Source organism: Ctenopharyngodon idella, chromosome 4, assembly GCF_019924925.1.
Source record: "Ctenopharyngodon idella isolate HZGC_01 chromosome 4, HZGC01, whole genome shotgun sequence".
In the NCBI taxonomy this organism is placed as follows: domain Eukaryota; kingdom Metazoa; phylum Chordata; class Actinopteri; order Cypriniformes; family Xenocyprididae; genus Ctenopharyngodon; species Ctenopharyngodon idella.
The window spans coordinates 27,385,450-27,405,175 of NC_067223.1; the positions used below are offsets into that span (position 1 = coordinate 27,385,450).

Consider the following 19,726-nt stretch of genomic DNA (forward strand, 5'->3'; position numbering starts at 1 on the left):
AAGACTTTACCAGTTTATTGAAGTCTGTATATAAATACACATGCACATTTCAAATGTAAACCAGAGTGAACTCAAGTGCAGCTACACCACATCCCCGTATCATGCAGGACGTCAGATGATCCAGTCCTCGACCAAAGCCACGTTCAGTACATCTCCTGCCGTCCATATAAATAAATAGATTTATCAAATGTGCACTCACAGAGTGAACTCTTATGTACAGTATTTATAGAGCCGAAGCAGCCAAAGCCTGTCGGACCGTGTCTGCCGTCGTCGAAGGCGAGGAACCGACCGAGAACATTCATTAAACCAAAGGCAGAGCGGGAAACACCTCACCAATCGCTGCTCCGTCAGGACACACACATCTGTGTAATGAGCTCAGATGAGTTACGGACAGTGAGACTTGTGCAAAGAAAGGCAACAGTCTGAGAGCATAGTTAAGGCTGAGGTGAAAGAAAACGTGTCAGAACATCAAGACTCGACTCTCCCGCTTCCACAAACACGCTTCACGACACACTGACACGCCAAACAAATGAGTGATTGTGCAGGAAACAGAGCAGTCAGTAGTCCTCCACGTCTATTTAGTGTTATATACAGGATCAAACAAGCGTACATGTAAATCTCTTCTAGATACTGGAGTGAGGCACCTCTCACTCTTCACTCATGCGAAACTAAAGACCCGAGCAGAAACGCCGCCTACATTCGTACAGGTGCTGCGATCCCAGCACTTCTTCACGCTAGGCTTTGGCGGCTCGAACGGCTTCCCCGTCAGTACATTCGTGCCGCCGTCGGGTGCAGATATGGCTTTGGATGAGCGCGTCACCTGCTCAGTTGGTGTTCATGGACACGTCGCGGTTGGGCCCGAGCTCTTCCTCCTCCTGCTCGTTGTCGTTGAGATCCTCCTCCTCCTCCTCGCTCTGAGCCGCAGCGCTGTCGTCCCGCGGCGCGTCCGTCTCGTCGGGAGCCTCGCGGTCCAGGGTGAAGTAGCCCGTGCCTTTGACCGTGTCCTGCCGCTGGTAGAAGAGCACGTACGCTGCTTTGGACTGAACAGACACACAGAGAACGTCATTCAGGACTGATGAAATCCCTCAGCGTTCACTCGCCTCATGACTCGAGTGTTTGTGACCCTATTCTGACGTCACTGTACGACACAAACTGAAGATCATGAGGGCGAGTGAACGCTGAAGACACGATCACTGTTCTCAGAGGATCCTGTCAGGTTCTCACCACGATCTGGTCCTCGTTGGTTGGAGACACACTGCTGTCGTCGAAGTTGTACCACTTGTGATCTTCCTTGTTCTTGCCGTAGGCGGTATCTGAAATCATCAACAGTTCAGTTTCTGCTGTGAGTACCGTCACATCAGCTCTGTTCAGACTAAGAGAAAACTGTTATTTTTATTTCTATGATCAATTTGTGGAAAGGAGTTCAGTTAGGAGGTCAGAAGTTGTAGAAGCTCATGAATCATCTACAGTAAGGTCTGAAGAGACTGAAATCATACAGGAGAGCAGCAGTCAGTTGAGTGTGTGTCGAAACCTTCTACAGTGCTCGAGTGTTACTGTCTCGTCATCATTCTCGTGAGCTAACGGTCTCGTCTGAAGTGCACTGATAGGTGAGGCTCTTCATACTCACAGTGTCCTCCTCCCATGCCTCCGTAGTGGTTGGACACAGCGATGAGGTCGTAGCGGCAGGGCCCCGCGTTAGGGTTGATGAGGAACTCCGACATATCCAGATCCCTGTGGGTCAACAGAGCAAGAGTGTTTACACACACACAGACACACACACTTGTGTCACACTGAGCCGTACAGCACGTGCTTGAACTCGTGACGTACCGCAGCGGGAAGTCCACCAGCGAGTCCAGCTTGTCCCTCATGTAGCGGCTGTAGGAGAAGCGCTTGAGATGGACCACCAGCACCGGCGGCAGACACCACAGGTCCAGCTTCTTCGTGGCCTGCTGGTGCTGCTTGCAGTTGGGACAGTACCTGAAACACACACACACGGGACGCTCAGTCACAGGTAGAGGACATGAGGACGTGACGAGAGGGGCATCCTGTAGGCTCATGCGTCAGATCAGGTCTTCAGATGTCGCATTGAGTCTCACTGCTCACACACAGTCTCATGTGTTCATATCGGCCCTGTTAGAAACATCATAAGACATCATGATCTGTCATTATATGAAGACACAAGTGTGTGGCCCAGGTTTTTATTAAGAGATCGACAGATAAACAGTTTTACCTATATTTTTCCTGATATTCCAGCATTTTCTTATAATCGGGTATCGGTTTTGTAATATCGGATTCACTCATAAATGGCTCCATCTTGTGGGCGTTTTGAGAATTGCCCATAAAGACGGCCATTAAAGTAGTGTAATAGTAAAATAAGGGTCTTATCTAGAGAAACCATCGGCCATTTGCTTAAAAAAAAATAAATAAATAAATAAATAAAAATTATATACTTTTTAACCACAAATGCTCGTCTTGCACTGCTCTGTGATGCTCCACGCATCACGTAATCATGTGGGAAAGGTCACACGTGACGTAGGCAGAAGTACCGCGGTAGGGCGAAAAACTCCATCTCATTTTCTCCTCCAACTTCAAAATCGTCTGACCTCGTTGTTTTACCTTTTTTGTAAAGGTCGTTTGACTTAGTCTTTGACATTCACTTTGTAAACACTGGATCGGTACTTCCGTCTACGTCACGCGTGACCTTTCCAACATGATTACGTAATGCGTGGAGCATCACAGAGCAGTGCAAGACGAGCATTTGTGGTTAAAAAGTATATAATTTTTATTTTTTTTTAGGAAATGTCCGATGGTTTCTCTAGATAAGACTCTTATTCCTCGTCTGGGATCATGTAGAGCTCTTTGAAGCTGCACTGAAACTGACATTTGGACCTTCAACCCGTTGAACCCCAGTGAAGTCCACTATATGGAGAAAAATCCTGGAATCCTCAAAAACCTTCATTTCTTTTCCACTGAAGAAAGAAAGACATGAACATCTTGGATGACATGGGGCTGAGTAAATTATCAGGGAATTTTAACTCTGAAGTGAACTGATCCTTTAAGGGCAGTACGAACAGACAGCAGTATCTGTGGACTTTTACAGTAATCAGCTGACCTAGCTAGTTATTTTTAATGTTGATGATTTATTCGATTTAAATATCTGAATGTTGTTGAGAAGAAGAAAGCTAAAAAACGTTGCATGAAGCACAGCTCACACAGAATTCAATGAAAACCAAGCAGCTTTCTGTTGGCCAACATGGTGTAATCACATGACCGAATGAACCACTACACTCCCGGTTGTTGGATTTTTACTAGAATGACAGCAGTAATGGTGACCACACCTTTACTATTAGTTTGTTTGGAGGTTTCACATGCACAATGTTTCTCAAGCGATGTTAAGATGAGAAACAGAGCTGAGCCTCACCACGGGTCATCTGCTCCCAGCTTCTCTTTGGTGGTGAAGAGCTCAATACAGTCCTTCAGCTTGAAGAAGCTCTTCTTCTGAGGCTTATACTCCATACTCTCGTGCTTATCGAAGTCCTGCGGAGGAAACGGTCAAGGATTCATGAGCGTCTCATGACACTAATGACTTCTGACTGGAAACAGAGAAGATGTACCTCAGCCACCGATTCATTGAAGTACTTCCTCTTCATTTCTGGTTCCCAGTCCAAGGAGAGATAGCATCTATCTGCAAGAAAACAAGCAGACATGTCAGCTCACGGTCAACACCAAATCACACGCTCTCTACAACAACACGGCTCCCACCGCTGAGTCTCATGTGGTCCTCGTCGAAGCGTATCTGCCGCGCCTCTCCCTTGATGAAGTTGGCGTCGGTCTTTCCCATGTTGTTGAACTGGAATGTGAAGAGGCGCTTCTTCTGGCCGTTGAGCGTCGGGCCTTTGCTGCAGTTCTCCGGCAGGACGCCGTTCTCCAGCTCGTTGTCCCCGCCGCCCACCGAGTCCTCCGACTGGCTGTTGTCGTTCTCCGAGGGCAACTCCTGGTCCTGGCTGGACTCGTCGTCCGGCTCGTCCGTCTCCATCTCACCTGTGAGACGAGCCAGACTTCAGTCGGGCAGCGCACAGCGTTTCCTATCTCACAGCTCTTAAACATGTCAACACACGGCGGCGCAGGACGCTCTGTTCGTTAGTGAATGTGGAAATGAACATGACGTGTGTGAGAGCGGATGCGGTCAAACAGCATGCTTACTAGGCGACCCCTCCTCCATTATACCATTGGTGGCGTTGCCGTTGATGGAGTGATGTTTGGGCGAGAACGTCTCCTCCGACTCCTCGTCCTCAGCGGCCGGCCGAACGAAACGACTGAAACGACACCAGACAAACAAGCATTCCCATCAACTACACATTAAATCAAACGCTGTGATACGCTCGTGTGATTGTGGGCAGCCGTACACACCAGAGGCGCTGCAGGAGCAGGTTGTAGAGCTTGTCCTCGCTGATGGTGCGCGGGACGCTGAGCAGGAAGGGCTGGCCGAACAGCGGCGTGCTGGTGTGGTTGAAGCCCGACTGCTTGTATTTCTCCCGCAGATGAACAGGAATCACCACGTGATCCGTGTCCTCCTGCCGGCTGACGGCCAGCTGAAACCTGCTCCACACGGACACGGATATCAGAAACACGCACTGACCTCTCAGTGACCTCAGTGATGACAGGAGCTCACTCACACATAGATGTCGTCCCGATCCATGATGCTGCTCAGGTTCTCGTTGGCGGCAAATATCCGGTGAAACCTGTGGTTGTATATGTCCGTCACGATCATCTGGACGGGCAGAGGAAACACAGTGAATGAGGTGAAGAAGATGAAATACCTTCTTCATGCCGACGACGGTTACCTTCTGAGCCGGGACGTCCGACAGAGCCGAGAGTGACGCGCACAGGTCCGAGATGCAGCCCACTTTAGGCACCGTCAGTTTGTACTGAAACAGAAACATCAGTCACATGTGTAACACAGGTTCACACAGCGCTTGAGAAGATCCTGACGGACGGTACCTGCGTGGGTTTGGTCAGAGGGTCCAGCCACACCAGATACACCTCCAGCGTCCGCTCCTTCTTCATGGGCAGAGGAAGCGTCAGGTAGCAGAAGGGGTCGAAGGTCACCGAGATCTTGGCGCACACGGGACAGACCAGCGTGGACTTGAAGAGGCCGTGGAAGATGTCCACGATGATGGAGTCGTTCCTCTTGATGTGGTTCTCCCAGGCTTCTTCTGCAACCACCTGCAGGAGATTGAGTCACAGCGTCACACGTCACCGGAAACCAGCGCATCTCATCACTCAACTTTACATTTACTGTGATTGAAATCCATTTAGTAAATAATATTATCTTGACTGACTGCTTCACGTCCTCTTTAAGCTTTACGTCTTTCAATTCACTTTGAGGTTTCACTGGTTTTCACTTTCTTCTGCAGTGACAAATGATTTTATCTTCAACTTTCACTTGAAAAATGTTTTTAATCCACAGGACAATTTAAGCTGAGTGGCCATTTTTGGGCTTTAAAGCTAATGTTTAGCATTTGGCCTTGATTTTGAACTGATATTATCTACTTAAACTCAAGACGGTGTGTTTATGAGAGAAAACTTAGACATTTGTCACAATTTTGACAAACTGAGACATATTCAGAATGAGATCATAACTGATCATAAAAAAGCACTTTATAAATCTTCAGATGTGCTTCTGTTCATCAGTACTCTAATATCTACTTCATGAAGGGACAGTGAAAGCGTGTTCTTGCCATATCTGTGTGTGAGCTCAGGCGTTAGTTAGCGTCTGGCTCATGTCGTCCTGTGTCTAATGCGTGTGTGATGATGGACCTTGTCGGGTCGGCCTTCAGCGTCCTTCAGCTGAATGTAGGGCTTCTTCCGGATGCGGTTCAGGTCCTCGTGAAGACCGTCGAGCAGGAAGGCCAGCAGCTCGTGAGAGTCCTGCTGCTGGTAGCCCGAGAACTGAGGCGCGAATCGCCCCACCTGAGTCTAAAAACAAACACAAACACCGAGGGATCAAGTCTGAACAACCAATGACATGTGCTTCAACGTTTAACAAACATTCAGCAGCCCAACAATGGAGGTAGGAAAGAAGAAAATGGAAATGGCTGAAAAATGTAATTTTTGGGTCAGTGATAGTGTTGCATTAAATACAGGTGTCGGTACCAAAAATAACATGAATCATTTTTCTCTAGATAATTAAATAAGATAATATCAGGGGCCAGTTGCATAAACATAGCCATTTATGTTAAGACTGTGTCTTAAGAACTAGTATGACGAACTAACAGTTAGTTAGGGGTAATCAGTCTTACTTTTCGGTATTAAATTAGACCAATCTAAGTTATGTAACTGATTTAAAAAAGTTATGAACAGTCTTAAAGAAAAAAATTTGATGACTAACTTGTAAGACTAGACTTAGCAGTTTATGCAGCCGGCCCCAGGTCTATTTTGATCTACTTAGTCTATGTGCAACATGTACATTTGTCAATGCACATGTGTTCAATATATAACTGAACTGATGTGAATAATGACTCTGTCTCTGCTTCACAGCAGAATTTGTCTCATATTAGATGAAGTTTGCATTATCGCACAGATTACAGTGTGTGAGTACTGAATTCAGTTCTCTTTCGCCTCTTCTTCTTCTTCTAGAGTTGGTTGAAATCGCTTGAAGGTGTAAACTGGCAAGACAAAACGTGCAAATGACGAACTTTCACTCTATGACAGTTAATCTTTGCAATCAACCCGTGAATCTCATGCGTGTCGAACCGTGGGGCCTGGTCCGTACGGATCATGGATCAGCTGGTTAACCCTTACCATCTGTATCTGTGGATGTCAGAACAACCCCTCATCTTTACCTTGAAGGGTCTTGGCGTGACATAGCTGTATTTCCCCGACCACAGCTGCTTGATGAGCTCGGCGTAGGCCTTGGCGATCTCACCCTTCATTCCCAGAGGATTGTCCTCGTTCAGCTCCTCCTGGTACTTGTCCTTCAGGAAGAACTCGGTCAGAGGAGGGACATTACTCAGGCACTGCGACACAAACATGCACTCAAATCAACAATGGACACTGAAGCACAGCTGGATACTGTCGAAATACATGTCCCTGCAAATGCTGATGAACTCATTTGCTCAGGATGTATTTAAATCAGTCATTTGACACAGATTATAACTGGAAGGACATGAGGAGGTCAGGCAGGGTCACCTGTGTGGCCGAGTTCATGAAGCAGGTGTTTCCCAGGTTGGAGAGGCCGCAGAGGCCAGCCTTCTCGGAGCGCCGGCCCTGATCCGAGTACTCGTAGCTGCTGCTGTACGGCGGGTAGGACGGCAGGCCGTAGCTGGAGTTCTTCATGCTGCGGACACACGCAGACAATTGAACATGGAGAGAAACCCAATACAGCTACAGGAGCAGGTGAAAGCAGATGATCAGGATCATGCAGCTCAAAACATGCAGGGAAAGCAACGTAAACCAGAATCAGTAGAGAGACGCCTCGCTGTCCGCTCCCTGACGGATCTTACACATCACAACAATCACGCCTCACCAAGAGTGTCGTCTGGATTCACTTCACCAACGCTGACAGATGAATGACATTAACACTACATCATGGGTCTGACATTAAAAAGAAGCACACCAACTGAAGAGGAAGGCCACGCCTTATATAAACTACTCTGATTTGGTCACATGGTCTCTCCAAGAGGTCAAAAGAGCGACCGGAGAGTAGGATCAGTATCACTATCACTAATTCTCATGAGCTGATCACAATCTGATGATGTAAAACACGAGCATGTCTGGATTCAAACGAGCCCACACTCAACACAACATTACACCGAAGAGTCTTTGAGGAGAACATCTGTGAGAGAACTGGAGCAGAGCTGGAAGTGGATGTTTCCACATGATAATGACCCAAAAGATGCAAGAAATTCAGTGCAGAAGAGAGAAACGGAGAAAACTGGAAGTGATTCATTAGCCTAACCCAGGTCATGTCAGTCCTGGAGAGCTCCTGTCCTGCAGAGTTCAGCTCCAATCCCGAAGAAACCTCACCTGCCTATAGCTTTAGTGATCCTGAAGACCTTGAGTATCTTCAGGTGTGTTTGATTAGGGTTGGAGCTGAACTCTGCAGGACAGCGCCTCTCCAGACCCGACGTTGCCTAGCCATTCATAACCCCCTCCCCAAGCCACACCCACCACCCATAAGCCCCTCCTCTGAGCCACACTCATAAGCCCCTCCCCCACAGGCTTACTTGCGGCCGCTGAAGCTGCTGTTATGATTGTTTGTGAGAGATGAAGGGCAGATCTTTGGTAAAGCAGAGAGAGAAGAAGCACCAGATGACCTTCAAAAGACAAGAAGAGCATGAGTTACAGGAAATGACGCAACCCTTGGGAAGAGATCAAGGAGAAAGCAAACAAGCCAGAGTCAAAGCATCTGATGATCCATGTGACGATCCGTACGTCACAGTGACTCACTTGAGCGCCGAAGAGCCACGAGGCCACGAGCCGTCTTCATTCTTCTGTTCGATCACTAGAACCTGCGAACAGAAAACATGCTCAAAACACACATTTCACCACCGAACTTTATTATGACTGGACTATAAACATGTGTAAGCGTCTCACCTGTCCCTGATAGAGCCCGGCGTCCTGAATGGTGCTGTCCGGCTTGTTGAGCGGCTCAAACGTGTTGCTCATGTACTTGTTCCATAGTCGCGTCTCCTTCTCGTCGGGAATACTGAACAGCTTCCGCATCTCTCGCTCGATGGTGTCTGTCGGGACAGAGAAGCGCAGATCTCAACCACACGGGACGACAGCCACCACTCAAAGACGACGGGTTAGTTCATTCTGTCATCATTTACTCACCCTCATGACTTTAATTCATCTTCAGAAACACAGATGAAGAGATTTCTGTCCACACAACTATCACTGTCTCTTCAAAACGTTCATAAAGAGATCAAACATTCATCAAACAAACACACTGAGCTTCTGTTTAAGCATATATTTATTGATCAGTGTTTATATGTGAATAAAAACCTATATTCAACCTGTTCATCATATAAAGTGAGTGTGTCTCTTCAGAAGAGTTGGACTAAACCACTCGATTCACATGGATTAGTTTTACCATCTCTTTATGAAGTGTTTTATTTGTGTCAATGGAGGGACAGAAATCTCTCAGATATCATTAAAATATCTTCATTTGTGTTCTGAATATGAAAATATGAAAAGGTCTTGCGGGTGTGAAACGACATGAGGGTGAGTAATTAATGACAGAAATTACATTTCTGAAACTATACCTTTAAAAAAAACAGACAATATTGTGTCTAAAATATAACACAATATTAACTTATTTATTGAACTGGTGTATGAAATCAGCATCACATTTGCACTCGTGTTGTATTGTTTAACTATATCATGACATAAATATGACACAAACACTCATTTTTGCCCTGATATCTTGAATTTTAGAGTCATAACTGTATTCTACAGGCTTCATCACACAGAGAGTTGTGGACCTGCTTCACATTCGTCATCAATCAGCTGAATGAAATGTAAGTGCATTAAACACGTTAATAATTTTAACACGTTATTTTTCCCATTACTAATTAATTAATGCGTTAAATCAACAGCCCTACTGCTAACATAAGACAATTCTTAACTTTAATGAACAATTACATTCATTAACCAGATCACTGTCTGACACACACATCTGAACTGAAACACGTGTTTCCATATTCAAAAAATGAACTATAGTAGCTTTAGATTAAACTAACTAGATGATAAATGACTTCAAGATAAAGCGTTCTGAGAGGATTTTCATCAGGAGTTTCAGCAGTGAGTTTTATCAAGCAGAACCTGTGACAGTTACTGACTGAAATCAGACGCTGTGTTAGTGGATCAGATGATCGACAGGATCTCAGACTGGAGTTCAGTACCTATAGTGTCTGCTTTGCTGAAGCGTCTGGTGATGATGTTGTCCATGTTTCCGTCTTCACACAGCTTGAGCTCGGTGAGGTAGACTTCCACCTTACAGTGTTTGACGAACATGCCCTGCTCCACCACCTGAGGAACACACACACACACACACAGGACAACGAGAGACAATCAGCATCCGTCACATGACAGGTTCGACTGCACTGCTGATATGGTCAGATTGATCTGAATAATGACTCTATTATCTTCTGTAGGAAGTTTTCATCATATGTTCCTGTTCATCACTGTGAAGCTGCTCTGAATCGATCTGTTCTGTATAAAGCCTGTAGAAATAAAGCTGACTCGAGTCCTCAGATCATTTGTGACGTCTCTGCGTGTCACACTGTTAAACATGATGTTCTTCCTCAGGGTTTTTCCAGCACAAATATCTAAACATTCTTCAAATCAGGATACAAGAAAAATGCATCAAAATGAAGTGAGTTTGTGCTTAAAACAAGAACAAATATCTGCCAATCAGAAAAACTTAATTCAAAGGGAAAACAAGATGATTTTTCTGACTCCACTGACAGATATTTGTTCAGACTCATTCGTTTTGATTCATTGTGCTTCAGTAAAAGTATCTTGATTCAAGTTTAGATGTTTGTACTGGAACTCAAGACAGAAACGTGATGAAGAACATCAGAAAAGAGCGATAAATCAGAGGTTTTTCTCAGTCGTGGGTCTCCAGACGTCAGTGTGTTGGTACAGGCGAGCTGGAGGAACGCCTATTTTAGCAGCAGCTGAAGCTCAACAGCTGAAGGATTCCAGACTATTTATTTCGCGCGGCCTGAAACGAGGCAGGAAAACCCCACGCTCTTCTCTCTATCAGGACGCCTGCTCCTTCCTTCACCCAGAGACCTCCCTCTCCGCCCTCGGCCACCGCGACCTTCCCTGGACCCGCACGAACCTCGTCCCAAAGCCCAGAAGAGAGAGGAAGCAGTGTCCGAACCTGCTGCATGCTGGAGTCCATGTGTCCAGCGGTCGGTCATGTGCTGCTCCGGTCAGCACAGAAATAGCTCAGAGCCACCCGACACCCTCAGCACACACACACTTACAGACCACACACACACACATATATAGAGAAGGGGGGCGGTGGACGAGCCGCCATCATCACCTGCTGATCTGAGCCAGAGCGGAAGAGTCAAACTGATCACAGTCCAGCCGCATGAACTGATTCACTGCTGTTCTTCTTCTCTCTTCACTAGAGCCGGACACTGACACACACTTCACCATTCATTCCCATTCACCAGTGTGTGATTACATTCAATATCGATTCATTTAGACACACATCAGGTGCAGCACAAGGCACATCTCTCAGCTAACACAGAAAATATGCAGAGAGTCAGGTGATAATGATGTCCATAACTTGACCATAACTTAAACGGCATCATTAACCCTCTGGGGTTTGAGGATTTTTGGGGCTCTGTAGAAGTTTTGACATGCCCTGACATTTGTGCTTTTTTCAGTTCATAAACATATTAATGGAAAAAGTGTCATTACACTGTATTCAGCAGGAACTAGGCTACCATTAATATGTGAGGAACATGTATGTACGTGTTTGTGTTTTTTGAAGGAATAACGTTTATGCGTGGTTATTGAAATAACAAAAAACTTAAGTCACTGAAATAAGGCCACAAAACTAATATTATATATGTGTTCACAAGACTTCTGGGTATTGGAGGTTGTAGACTAGAGTTTTTGCTTCAAAATGATGTAAAAATTATCCTGCCTACTCGTTCATATAAAACAATTATATAAACAAAATAATATTTTGTAAGACACTTTTTGTCAGGAAACACAGTATGCGTGAAGGCGTGAATCTTCATGAATAATGCTGTGATTCACACCTGAGAAGACAATGACCCGCATAATGAGCCCTTTCAGTCAGGTAGGCTATGTGAAAAAACCCTCTGATAACAGGATCATATCAGCTGTATTAACGTAAATATAATGTCCACTCTTGACAAAAAAAACATGATTTTTGTGATCTCAAGAAGTCTCAAGTCTCTAACCAAATAATGGTTTTCTATTTTAATATACTTTGTTAATGTGCAGTTGACAAACTATACATCATTAAAAAGATCTAAGACTCAAGCTTCACATTTTGATCTCTGTTTTACTCTTATAGTGACCGTAATTTGTTAATAGCCTATGCGTCAGGAGTTATGAATATGAAAAAAGTCGTTACCTTTGACAAAACAACATCTATCAGGGCTTTTAGCTTAAAAGCATGCACATTTGGAGAAATATTGATGGATTCTCATATGTTTATGTCAATTTTCTATACAGAGGAGTAATATTTATTCAATTTTTATTGTCTTCATTAATTTATTGTCTTCGCCGTTAAACGCCGTTGTTAAACGCCGTCATTAATCGTCGTCATTAAACTTTGTCATTAAACGGCATCATTAAACGGCATCATTAAACAGCATCATTAAACAGTCATTAAATGCCATCATTAAACGTCATCGTTAAACATCGTCGTCATTAAACTTCGTCATTAAACGCCATCATTAAACACCATCTTTAAACATCATCGCTAAACGCCATCATTAAACATCGTCATTAAATGCCATCGTTAAATGCCATCGTTAAATGTCATCGTTAAACGCCATCATTAAACAGCATCATTAAACACCATCGTTAAATGTCATCGTTAAACGCCATCATTAAACACCATCGCTAAACGTCATCGCTAAACGTCATCGCTAAATGTTGTCATTAAACGTCATTGTTAAATGCCGTTGTTAAACGCCATCGCTAAACGTTGTCATTAACGTCGTCATTAAACGTCATCATTATTTTTTATTATTCACTGCTGTATATAAAATACATATTGCACAAATCTGTCTTCTGTTCCAGATGTATACCACATTAGTATTGTTATTTATTTTATTTTACTTATTTATTATTTTCTTAGTTGTGCTCTCATAAACGATTCTAACACAAGTGTTCTGGGAAAATGTTTGTAGATAAAGACTGGAAGAGTTGTCGGAAGCTTAGTGAGGATGATGTCGAAGTCACGTGACTGTGGTGTAGTAGGTTTATAGCCTACCTTTAGATTTTTACTTCTGTCGACTGCATTTAGGCTTCAAAATTCATAAAAGTTGTGTTCATCTGTGAGAATGATCTTGATGGACAAAACGTGTGAGTATCATAAACTTTCGCTGATCAGAGCTTGTCTTTTGTGATAATCCAAAAGCCTCTGGGAAATGCTAAGCGTGATGCTAACTGCGGACTGACGTCACACTTCACAGCGCTTCACACAACACACACTGATTTACAGCAGATTCACTTTATTACACAGTGTTCATGCTGGAGAGAATCTGCACTGTATTTAACTAATGCTGATTCAAGAAATAATAACAACTGCATTTCAGGTTTTAAAGCAAAGTCAAAGTAAATGCATTTACAGTAATGAGAATAAGATTTAATGTGCTTAATCATCATGAAAATAATGCAGAACACTCCTAAACCACACTTCCTTCTGATGTGTGTGTGTGTGTGTGTGTGTGTGTTCTTGTATATATGGTTTATGAGGACACAAATGTGTATTGACATGGATATTACAACATAAACATGGTTTATGTTTTTTTGATATGTAAAAAAATGCACAGTTTTGTGTGATGGGTAGGTTTAGGGAGAGAATATACAGTTTGTTCAGTATAAAAACCATTACGCCTGTGGAGAGTCCCGTAAACCACATATACAAGTGTGTGTGTGTGTGTGTGTGTGAGTACCTTGCGGGCGATGGGCTCCTGTCCCTCCGTCAGGCCATACCAGCTCACCAGGCGGCTCCAGCCGTCGGCCGGCAGCAGGATGTAGTCCAGCTCGTCGATCAGGTGCTCTCTGATGCCCGTGGCGTCCCCATCTGCAGACGGGACAGAGCAGAAGTGAGACCCATGTCAGGACAGAGCAGGCCCGTTGAGGAGCAGTGTCCCCCTAATCATACGGTCATTCAGCACACTTATGATTGAGAGCAAAATCCGTATTTCTGTGGATTTGGTCATTCATGTATTCCATAATCAGCGTCTTCAGCAGCAGGAACACTCGTCTTTACTATGGCGACTTTAAACACCACATTATGTTCAGAAATCTGTGTGTAAAACTGACCACAGACTCAATCCACTGCTGATGCTTTCAGAGGGAAACGCTGCACAACTACTGGTCTAGGATCAGTCTTCACTGCAATATTAGCATATTGGCGAAACATATTTGTTAAATGATCCAGTGTGTATCTGTGTTCATGCTCTGAAGCCAATGTATGAAGCCAGAATGTAGCCAATCACAGACACATCTGTTGATTTCTGGAACGCAGTGACCAATCAGAGGTGTTTAAGATAGCGCTGAACAACAACTCTGAGTGGATTCTGAGTTCTGCTAAACATCTCCTCATTATAACAAACAGTTATGTAAAAAAGAGATTCATTGTGCATTCGGCTTCATTTACTGTTACTGAACGTCTTTATATCGCGATGAACGAAGAAGAGTGAGATTATTTGTGATTATAAAGGGCAGCGCCTCTGCTCCTGTGTCCGTAATCTGTTAAGATTACCAGTGGTTTGTGAACGTGGACGCTTTATTAAGAATAACTGATCAGCAGTGTTTATGTTGGGATGTGTAGGCTGTGCAGTGGAAAGAAACATGTAATGATAAACACAGCATGTTATAGTTTGGGTGAAAGTGTGTTTCTCAGATCACTGAAGAGACGGATGGAGAGGAGTGTGTGTGACCCGTGTGGTGTCAGGGAGGGACGCACCTCTGAGCAGCCCGCGGTTGTCCACCGGTCCCGGGTACACGCTCTGCTCACCCATCTGGTACTTGTCCCAGCTGTCGAAGCCCACATACTTCTTCCACTGCTTGAACCAGTGACTGTCCACCAGATACCTGCAGGAAGTGACATCACATCAACACACAGTACTCTGACAGACACACGGTGACTGATCGATCGTCTGATTCACGTGATCTGTAATGACAGCTCGCGTTCTTCGTGTTGTTAGAGCGAGTGTCTGACGCGACTCATCAGCGCGCGCGTCTCACCAGGTGTCTGCTCTGCGCAGCGGCGTCTTCAGGAGCGTCGCGATCTCTCCTCTCTGCGTCTCCACATCCGCCGCGCCGCCTTCCGCCATCTTCACTCGTGCATTGCATGCTGGGTAGAGCCGCTGGCGTCATCACGCACGCCGCCGCCGCATCTGTGTGACGTCACGACGCCTCTCGTCTCGTCCGGCTCTGACCCAGAAGATTTATAATACTTCATAACACTGAACTGGGCAAATGAATCCTCGTGAGCATAAAGAGCTTTCCATCATGTAGTTAGTGTTATTAAAACTTAGAACGGGACTTACAGGATTAAACAGTGGTGTATGTGAGGAAACACGTCTTCTTGAAGTGCAGTAAACATACTGAAGAAATAATTGAAGAAATGAGGAGGAAAAGGGATCGACTGATGTCTTATCCTGTGACAAAGAACATCAATATTACAATATGTTGCTTATTATAGCGCCACCATGTGGCTGAATCTCACAGGATTTGATACACAGACTCATTTTAGCACAAATATGTTAATTTTCATAACAGTCAGACATTGTGATTTGATCTCATTGTCATGTTTGTTGAATATTTGAAGAACAGGGGTCCGTTCTTCGTACCTCGCTAAATACAGATGATTTGACAGATAAATCTTCTAATCGTGATAACTGATCTGTGGCTAATTTGGTTCTTCAAATGAATTTGTGGATTGGATTAAGATATCAGGATTAAGTTGTCTGAGATTACTGCGCGTTCTCGACTTCCTGGAAAAGGGCGGATGTATCGATACTCGAGACCACGATCAGCAGTGCAGCGATTGGCTGGAGTCAAGACGGCAACGTAATGACATCATATAATTAGAAAAGACACCTGACGAAAAACTTGACCAATTTCTGGACCTTTATAATGAAACAGCCAAGCGAACAAAATGATATTACAACATAAACATTATAATAGATAAATGAAATGTGCACTGTTTTTTTTTTTTTTTTACATGATTCCCAATTATTTAGATTCACAAGCATTTGTACAGTCGTATATTTTTATTTCAGTGTTGTAATTCGCAATTCTTCTAATTTTATCTTTGAAGCAGATTTGTTACGTGACATCATTAATTAAAGTTTTAATAAAGTCAAGTTATCTGCATCTCCTGTGCTGCATCAAATCTGGGACAGATTTTAAGTATCAATTCCACTTAAAAAGAAGCAATCTAATCCTGTTTACATGAAATAAGCTGCTCACGAGCAGGTTTGAGCTTATGGACCTGTTGCTAAGTCCAGGATGAGCGTCGAAGAACCGAACAATCCAAGATCATGCCAAATCGTAATCAATCAAATCCAGCTAACTGAGTTAGCGATGTACGAAGAACAGGCCCCATGTCATCATTTGACCCAGAGAAGATGAATATAAATGTCTGAGTTGAGGGGCGGGACCAAGATGGCCACCTGAACTGACGCTGTTTGTCGAGCTGGTCATCACAAAAATTAAATATGTTAGCCTAACTTTTTTGATTCTATAATGCTGCCTCCTTAACTTACCATCTAAAGTGATTTTTAATGTCAATTTGGATGGGTGGGAAGAAAAGAAACCGAAATCTAAACCCATCTTCGAATCAAGACAACACTAGCGACAGCATGCTACTTAGTAGTGGTCACGAATACAGTCAAAGCTGTACTGAAGGGAATGATCTAGAAGAGGCGATTATGGATGAAAAGGAACTTCCGAAGTTACTGGTGACCCGAGCGAATCACCTGCAGCGAAGAAGAAGTGACGAAGACCCTTTCTTCCGATGCTGATGTTATCGTCACGCTGTCCCAGCTTATCAACAGAAGGTCCGATAGCATTGAAAAGTTGGTGAGCGGCAAAACTGAGAGAATCGAAGCGATGAGCTGAGTAAGAAAGTTGAAGCTGCTTTTGCTGAAATTAAAGAGATGGAGCATAAGATGTGTAAGATGGAGGGTCGCATGCTTGCCTTAGAAAAGCCAGTCAAAATGCTTGAACAGCGAATGGATGAGATGGAATCTTACTGCAGATGATGGAATCTAAGGTTGTTTGGTGTTTCAGAAGATAAAGATGAAAATGTGCATCTGCAGGCCATCAAGATTTGTCAAGCTGTGCTTGACATCGCACATCGTCTGGGCAAGAAGAGTGCAGCTGACTCCCACCACTATTCTGTTTACATCGCGAACGATAAGAAACTAAATCTGGAAGCGGGCTAAGACTTCTGCCTTTCTCAAAGCTAATGGACTTCTCTTCATGGAAGACTTTTCAAAAGGTGATCTTGAGAGGCGTTCCAGGCTGTGGCTGTTGGTGAAACAGGCACGGGATGCGAGGAAAACTGCCTTCTTCACGGGAGCTCGCACGTTTATTCATGTGAACCCGTTTGGCTTTAATGTCCTACTTCCTCAGACTGGTGATGGTTCTCAAGTTTTTTTAAAGTTGCTTTTTACTTGAAGTTGCTGGTTTCAGTGCACAGGCTGTTTTACAGAGTTTTCAAAAACTTGACTTTAGGCAATTTTTTTTTTGCTGTTGCAAGTGATGTTGGTTGGACAATTGATATCCTTTACTTGCTTATATAATTGCTTGCTTATATACTGTACACTAATTTGTTCTGTTTTCTTTGTTTCGTTCTTTTATGTCTTTATTACTTGTTTCTCTTAATTCTAGGGGGTTGAGAGACATTGTTAAAAGGAAAGCTTTATTTTTATTATCAAAGCAGCTTAAAACTGATTTTTTTTCCCCCCAAGAGTTGCATTCTGGAACCGATGATGCAAAATTCTGCAGATCACAGTGGAATAACGATTTGTGGTTTGCTCATGGTTCTGCAAAAATACAATTTGATTGATATTTGGAGAGAGATGCACCCTAATCAGAATATTTATACTTGGAGCAATGAAAATGGCATGAGGCAGTCTCGCATAGACTTCTGGTTGGTCGCAGACAGTATTTTAAAGGAGAATGTTTCGATTAATATTGTTGTTTCTCCCCTAACAGACCATAAGGTAATTTATTTAAGTGTGAGATTCTCCTCCTTTTTAAAACCACATTATAATTCTTTTTGGAAAATGAATATCTCACACTTAAGGCATGATTCAGTTAAATTACAACTTAAAAATATAACTTCTTTTCATTGGGATTTGGCAAAAAAGGAAGGAGCATTTGGTAGATATTGGGAACTTTTAAAATATGAAGTTGGTAAATATCTAAGATCCTACGGTGCTCTGCTTTCTAAACTCAACGGTGTAACATACAGGACGGGGCAACAGAGTTGGAGATCCACATGCAGGCTTTATTAATAGGGTGAGCGTAGTTGTACAGGAAGAGGGTCAAACACCAGCAAACAGATACAGGAAAAGCAAGGCAAAAGAGTAATCCAAACACAGGCTATGGTCAAGGCAGGCAGCAAACGATCATCTAACAAAGAAACAGTCCCGGAACACAGAGACAAGGTTGAAAACAAGGCTAAACAATACTCAGCAAAGTGTATGTGAAGGAGTGCAACTTATAAAGGGAACCTGATGGGGAACAGGTGTGAGTTTGATCAGTGCCTAGCTGAGGGATTGTGGGAAATGTAGTGCAGAGTGAAGTGACTGCGTGTGTGCAATGAAAAAGTCTTAATGTTGAAACGGAGACCTCTGGTGGGGAGTGGAAGGAAGCAGCAGTGGGCGGAAACGTGACAGACGGAATTTCAGAGAAGCAAATTGTATCTGAAATTACCTCTCTCTCTATAGTGCCTCCCGACAGGCTCCCATCTGAGGAGAGATTGCGATTGACTGATTTAAATCATAAATTAGATGAGATCTATGAACGTAAAGCAGAAGGAGCTTTTGTCAGGTCGAGAGTTAAATGGTTAGAAAAAGGCAAACAAAATTTGTCATACTTTTTCAATCTTGAAAGACAGCAGGGTATACGTAACACAGTTCCATAAAACATCTCAAATTCAATTCAATTCACATTTATTTGTATAGCGCTTTTCACGATACATATCGTTTCAAAGCAGCTTTACAGAGAATGCTTTTCTTAGTTTGGTGGCCTTGATTTTCTTCTGTTATGTAACTACAAAATTGAAAAATTACCAGCAACATTATCTGCTTTTCATAGGCAGGCTCTTTTAGCTTGGTCTTTGATATTCAAGCACAATTTCTCACCTCATAAATATTTTATTTGGAAAAACTGTAATATTTTATACAAGAATAAATCGATATATTTTTTCAGAATTGGTTTGATAAAAATATTTTATTAGTCAATTACTCAATTCTCAAGGGTTGTTGTTGTCATATAAGGAATTTCTAGATCATTTTCAGTTTCCTGTTTCTCCCAAAGAGTTTGCAATAGTAATGGGTTCGATCCCATCAGGTGTTCTTATTTTACTGAGAGGTGCTCAATCCCAGCTTCCAGTCTCTCTGAGTTTAGTTAATACTCCTGTTGGCAAATTGTGTTTTGCTTCACCCTACAAAAATAATAATGGATCAGTCCGCTCACTATTCCAGCAAAACATTGTTACTTTACCACCTGTGACTGCTTATTAGAGTAATGCAGTAGATGATACCCCATCCTAAGCAACATCCTAAGCGAAAGGCGACAGCAGGAAGGAACCCAAACTCCATCAGGTGACATCAGGTGGCAAACAGGTGTTAAAATGGAGAAAAAAACCTTGGGAGAGACCAGGCTTAGTCGGGGGGCCAGTTCTCCTCTGGCAAACAGTGCTTTGTTACGATTCAGGTAGCTATCATAAGTCCAATAGGATCGCAAC

General features: G+C 43.5%; 1 protein-coding gene across 8 annotated transcripts; it reads right to left on the reverse strand.

Moving 5' to 3' along the window:
• On the reverse strand, positions 1-17,787 carry usp15 (ubiquitin specific peptidase 15). Of its 8 annotated transcripts, XM_051891437.1 has the most exons (22): positions 14,986-15,135; positions 14,705-14,832; positions 13,686-13,816; positions 9,909-10,035; positions 8,599-8,744; positions 8,452-8,513; positions 8,229-8,318; positions 7,192-7,339; positions 6,846-7,019; positions 5,821-5,979; positions 5,002-5,226; positions 4,845-4,928; positions 4,677-4,771; positions 4,411-4,599; positions 4,204-4,316; positions 3,763-4,041; positions 3,615-3,685; positions 3,422-3,537; positions 1,828-1,977; positions 1,628-1,731; positions 1,225-1,313; positions 1-1,040 (listed from the first exon to the last, which is right to left on the reverse strand). In XM_051891437.1, exons 1-22 carry the CDS (start codon positions 15,072-15,074, stop codon positions 825-827), a joined length of 2,985 nt encoding a protein of 994 aa, XP_051747397.1. In that variant the 5' UTR covers positions 15,075-15,135; the 3' UTR covers positions 1-824. The 8 variants fall into 8 exon arrangements, 7 of the variants coding, with proteins under 7 accessions (XP_051747397.1, XP_051747398.1, XP_051747394.1 ...); XM_051891438.1 differs by lacking the exon at positions 8,229-8,318; XM_051891434.1 differs by having other exon boundaries at positions 4,228-4,316; positions 4,411-4,928.
• Between the last annotated feature and the right edge of the window lie 1,939 nt (positions 17,788-19,726).